This window comes from Trachymyrmex cornetzi, unplaced genomic scaffold (assembly GCF_001594075.2).
Source record: "Trachymyrmex cornetzi isolate Tcor2-1 unplaced genomic scaffold, Tcor1.1 scaffold82, whole genome shotgun sequence".
Classification (NCBI taxonomy): Eukaryota; Metazoa; Arthropoda; class Insecta; order Hymenoptera; family Formicidae; genus Trachymyrmex; species Trachymyrmex cornetzi.
In genome coordinates this window covers 1,097,711-1,104,092 of record NW_017300158.1, presented here as the reverse complement: position 1 = coordinate 1,104,092, position 6,382 = coordinate 1,097,711, and the positions used below count along the sequence as shown (strand labels likewise).

Here is a 6,382-nt window from a genome sequence, read left to right as displayed (position 1 = left end):
ACCCTAAACTTTTCATACGAAACATTTTTCTCTATCCCTACTAGTTTTCGAGATATTTGACTGGATCACTTCAGATGGTCCACCCTGTATATGTATATATGTGTATGTATGTATATATATATATATATAAAACGTATTATTTTTTAATATATACATATATATCTTAAAAATAATATACTATATTTTAAAAATTCAACCTGATGACATTTTTCTAGCGGCATATTCCAATTCGGCGAAATTATATTTCGTTGAATTCGAATATGTTTAAAACAGTTGTTTCCTTTTTTGTATTAAAAATTATTCTAAATTTATAACAGTGTAATGTACAAAAATATAGTCGGATTCTTATTCGTACACATATATTTTAATAGCAAGGAAAATTTGTTTATATTTACACGTACGTTTTACTTAAAAATCATAATATTCTTTGAAAATTAAAATATCCTGCGTTTTATACTATAACACCATTTAATTGATATCATGTATATATAGTTTATCATTGTTGAACTACAAACAATTTGATAATAGTAATAGAAACTATTGGTCGCCGTTCACTATCGGATTAAATGTTATTCCTGGATATCTGCCAATATTCTGTAGTTAGAACCTTTGATTCGCATGATGTAATTCATTAGTTTGTAGTTTGCAATCAATTCTGCGATTCACCATAAACTGAAACGTCCACGAAACTGGAAACTATCTAAATTTCTGTGAACAGATGTTACTTGCGGTTAAACTTTATTGTCATAATATCAATAACATCTGTTACATGAATGATCCTCTTCAATGCCCTATTGTCACGTCATACCGTGATGCATGCAGAGAATGATAAAATTGTCATATTACATTTGCGCACGTACATGATACTAAAAATGCGCAAATATATATATTTATAAATACGAACTTATTCATCAATACGTGTAAATTAAATAAATTTCTCAGTAATAATACATCTATATACATATATATACAATATATATATAACATATATATAACGCATACACACTATTTGTCGAATATGCAACTTGCAATGATGTTCCGTTTGTAAACGAAAAAATGGAATATATCGTGTAGCTCAGATGTGTGTTGTAGACATTCTACGTTTCCTTTTTCGGACATTAGCGTTTGTACGTAGATAAATCGATCCAGGACTTTCGCTAAAAAGCTTGAAGAATGTGGTGCAAGACAAGACTTTTCTTCAACAGTCGAACAATTTTTCAGGCATCTTTTTATCTCGCGATACGAATAGGTACTTTGAAGTTTGTCTCGTTAAAGAAAAAAAACTATTCGACAAAGAAATATAATGTAGCAAATGAAATCAAGATGCAGAAATAAGATGAAATATAACAACAGACGGAATTGCGTCACGTAAAGCACAAAAAAGAAAATGAATGTACAAAATGGGAAAAGTTTTATTTCACCACGTACGATATTAAAGTGAAGTACTCTCGACCAATAGTGAATGCGATAATGAGATTATAAACGAAATTACACAAGGGATTCATAATTCACACTTCAAAAATAAATAAAAGAAAAAAGAGATAGAGAAAACGTATGCTATACCGACATAACCACATAATATATATCGTATTGATTTACAAATTTGATTAACCGATGTGACGCAGTCTCATATTACAGATATATTATTTATGGACCTACTTTACTAAGCTCTGATTAATTTTTTTCATTTATACTCTCTCTCCCTCTCCTCCTCCTCTTTATCCTCTTGTATTCTTTATTAAACGTTTTTTTCTTTTTATAGTATGATACAAATACTTGTCTTACTTGTGAATGCAACTTCAAATATTTTTACTTTAAATTTATATTTTTCTTCTGTTTTCCTTTCAATTTTTTGTATATCTTACTTGTCTATCACTTTGACGAATCACCGCTTCAAGCAGATCGCGAGGGTAGAAAAACAAATAGAGTGAACGTGAAAACATTAATCGAATAGCTTTTCCCAAATGTACGTTTGGTGTCGCGTAAAGATCTTTTTTAATTATACTGATTGTGAGAATTGTGTAAAAAAGGAGCCATTTTTGTGACATCATATAGTGACTTAATACAAATACTAAAATTTAGGCATAAATTACATAATATATGCGTTTCATAAAATTACATAATATTGTTAATTATTATTTATTATTATAAATTAGTGTTTATTATTATATTCAAACTTTAAAAATTTTTGGGGATATATTATTGAAAAACGCTTATATAACTCTCAATGAAATATATATGTATAATAATGTATAAGCTTTGTCACAAATCTTTTTCATCTAAATTTTTTTTATATGAAGTAAGCTTTAATGAAGTTCCCTAAGTCAAATAATTAATAGACTTGTTGTAAAACATACAGTGTGTCTGAGTTTTTGGTCTTCTAGAGATCCTTTCAGGATAACGATAAAGCACTATTAAAGGTAACCCCAAGCCATGAATACAAGCTAGAAATGAAAAATGGACCGGTGGACACTTTATAAACTTCTAACCGCGGCACAATGGCTTTGAACGCTTACGAAGATTTTCAATGTGCTCGTAGAAAAGCGGTGAAAACTCCCGTTCTTTGCGGTTTTGTGTAAGATTCCATCAATATTCTTCTTAGATAACTTCTTTAGAGATGTATCAAGCATAGTTATGCACAATTGTTTAAAAATCTGGATCAAGTACATAAATACTTACGCATTTCTTCGTTTTTTTAATTTTTTTATGTTATCAAATCCATAACAATCATACATAATATATATGTATAGTACTCTTTATCGATAAATATCAAAAAATTTTAGTCTCGTAATTAATATTCTTCCAAAAAAATTCCTTCATATAAATCTATTTATCAGTTCCTAATTATATAATTACATAATTCATATTATATATCTATATGTATATTTTATGAATTATATTATTTTTTATCCTTTGTATAATAATGTAGTAATCCATTCTTAATTTTTCATAAAATCATTTGTTTCGATCAAACTAATACTTATTAATCACAAGGAAAGCGGAGGTAACGAACGTCGCAGAATACCTGCGTTAGTCGTAGCACTAATTAAAAACGAGCTTTATTCGAGCATCGTTCATTCTAGATAACGATTAAATCCGTCCCATTGTTTCTGGAAACTGCGCAGCCAGCTCTCCAGTACTTCTCATTCCCGAAAAATGGGCTACCTTGCCAATTTTTGGTTTTATGATTGAATCGTTTCCATGTTACGTCACTCGCGAACAAGAGACATAGAAGATAAAAGAAAAAATAAAATATGAGATATAAAAATTTGCAAGTTTAATTATTGTTATATATATTTTACAAAAATTAAAAAAATTGTGATCGTTAAAAATTATCAGAAGAACTGATTCTTAACCGTTATTTGTTTCTGGAATTTATTAATTTACAAATTTACAAATTTACAACAACTTATATTATAATGTATATAGCAAGCACGAGACAAGTAATATTGTCTTTTAGAATGAATGATTTGAGGATATATGTTCACAACGAAAAGTGAATGATCTTTATAACTGATAACATATCGAATTGATGAATAACAGATTCTGTAATAAAATCCTATTATACTGTCGGTTTACCTAAATGTCCGCACAATCCTATATGTTCCCCATATTTCCGGTAATTATCGTTGATTATAATATAATTACAAGGCTACGATAATGCACGATTTGGCTTGTAGTAAGTCGTGATACCAATTAATCCTATCCAACAGTACATGACATCAGGCTCCACTCACGCATACGAGCTATTTGTTTCGCAGTGTGAGAGCAATAATAATTTTGCGAGTCGCACCTGCCAATGGCCGATTTACCATTGTACAATCTAAATGATCGTACATGCACGTAACATGACTTGAAATACCAGCCTCGACTTTCGATAGTATTTGTTCCGTAAATTAACTCCATCTAATAGATTGCTACGAATTGCAGATAATCAATGCTCGATAATGCCTGCACTTCTAGTTGAATATATTTGAATAAATATACAAAGACCGCACTGTTAATTAAACTATGTTCGTTCATATAATTATTAACGGTTTCCTATATTCGAAAGAGTGAGGTTGAAAAACAATTTTTTTTTTATAAATTTAAAATATTTTGTGATTATTTTAATAGAAGAAATGTAATTAAACAATGTTGAAATTATAGTTTTAAAGGATCGGAAAAAAACCGAATTTTTCCAATTTTTCCGCGGATTTTTTCGGTTTTTTTTCCAAGGGTAGAAAAATTCATTTTGGAAAAATTCTCGCGTACTCGTAAAATCTGCCACGTTTGCTCTCGCGATTCTTTTTGTAAAGAAAATAATTGCGTATAGGGTACATAGCGGGATAATTTAGATAAGTTAACAGAATTGAGGTCCCATAATGTATTCAATAAAACATACGAAGCATACAATGTTATATGTACAATGTTATATGTTAATTTAAATTACTCTTCAGACTAGTTGTTAAGATTACATTTGTTTCTAAATTAGTTTGTTTAATAATAAATAAATTTCACATCAAGTGATGTAGTATTGTAAACGTAAATATAAAAGTTAGCTCAATATTAATTTCAATGCTTAAACGAAGTATCTTATTTTAATAATATTATAAAATATGAGAATTAATTGTAATCTTTTTTATACCTAATTTAAACAAAATCTAATACATTTTGTAATGTGCAGATTAAGACGAATCACATAAAGTTAGAATGAAAAGAATAATAAATTTTTTAATCTAACCGATCTACGTGATGTATCTATAGTAACCACTTGCGCAGTACAATGCGCAGTCGTGTACTTAATGCTTTGCTATGCACCATATGAAGGTTAGATTAGATTTTACTAGAAAAATAGAAGAAAAAATAAAAATTTTAATAAAAATAAGATTACATAACTTTCTGGATCACATTAATTTGATGAAGAACATTAAAAAATAGCATGTTATATATATTGCAAGAACAGCAATTTTTCCAAAAAAAACCAATTTTTCGGAAAAAACGAGAATTTTTCCGATTGTTTTCCAGCAACTTGTAAAAAGCGGTTTTTTTAAAACTATAGTTGAAATAATAAGTTAGTTTTACATTGTACAAAATAACGATATTGAAAAATATCTGTAACTCGCGACGCAGTAGAAACAGACTTCGAATGCAACCGTGGTCGATCAGTTTTACATCAGTTCTACTTTAAGTGACGCATACATTTACGTCGGCATATCGTCGTAGAAATGCGGAAGTGTGAGAAGACGTCTACTTGCTTTTTCGTCGTAGACCGTCTTAGGATATACGTCAGTAGTAGTTTTCCAATCTAGGTCAACGTGGTGCTTTTTTTCTGAGTTTAAGCTTCATAGTAATTCCATTCATTCATGGTTCAGTCAATCATGTTAGAATTAGGAGATATGAGATTCCGGATATCCGTGACCAACCATGATGCAAAACAAAGAGAGATTCAAAAGCGGATTTTCGTACCTTTCTATAAAAAGTCTTCATAATACCGTTATAACATTTTACCCATAATATTAACTTTTTGACACAATGTTTCATTACGGTTACGTTACAATGTTTATTGAGTATTAAAACCGATATGCAGTTGATACAAAGCAGATCTAATATTACAATTTTTATGGTTACATTATAATTTATTACATTAAAAATGTTAATAATAAATTATTTACATAAATTACTTTATATATATAATAAAATAGAAGGTGTATTTCTTGTATATTATAAATTATGATACAAAATGTTTCTCGTTTATTTAGACAGATCTATTTCTAATATTTAATTGATAGAATCATTTAACGTTATTAATTAATTTTATTTCAGAAAATGGACGGCAACAGAGATGGTGTAGTGACGCTATCCGAGTTTTTGGAAGCTTGTCGAGCAGATCCGGATATCTCAACCAGCATGGCTGCTCTAGACACTGCCTTCTGACACTCACCGCTTCCACGATACATACCATGGACTTGAAGGGATCACTCGATTAGGAAATAAATCGCTCAATGTTGTACCTTAACTCCTTGGACCAGAGAGGAAAAAATTCTTCAAAATGTGTCCCGTCGTCCTGGAGCGACTGATATGCGATTTTTCAGAATTGATTGTTTTAAGAGACGACATTGCGTCACTTTGCGCATTAGCTCAACAAAATCTACTCAGCGGAATTTCTAGATATGCAAGAAAAGATTATTATGAAAAAGAGTAAAAGAAGAGTATATATAAACGGAGTGTTTCAACTCGAAATTTGTGACTTAGACGTACCAAAAAATTACAAAAATGGTTGTTTTGTGATAGAAACGAAACCTAAGCGAATATTTGATTGATGTGCTGCCTCCCTCTTCCCTGAGATAGGATGTTTATAGGATTAGATATCAGAATCTGCAAATAAGAAAATATATGCAGG

General features: G+C 29.7%; 1 protein-coding gene across 2 annotated transcripts in view; it reads left to right on the top strand.

Annotated features, from left to right (window-relative positions):
- LOC108768693 (Kv channel-interacting protein 1) overlaps window positions 1-6,138 on the top strand; it is a 155,790-nt gene extending 149,652 nt beyond the window's left edge. For both annotated transcript variants that reach the window (XM_018519222.1, XM_018519220.1), the window contains one exon: window positions 5,806-6,138. In XM_018519222.1, the coding sequence (XP_018374724.1) occupies window positions 5,806-5,916 (111 nt within the window). In that variant the 3' untranslated portion in view covers window positions 5,917-6,138. The remainder of the gene's footprint in view (window positions 1-5,805) is intronic.
- Window positions 6,139-6,382: the final 244 nt, after the last annotated feature.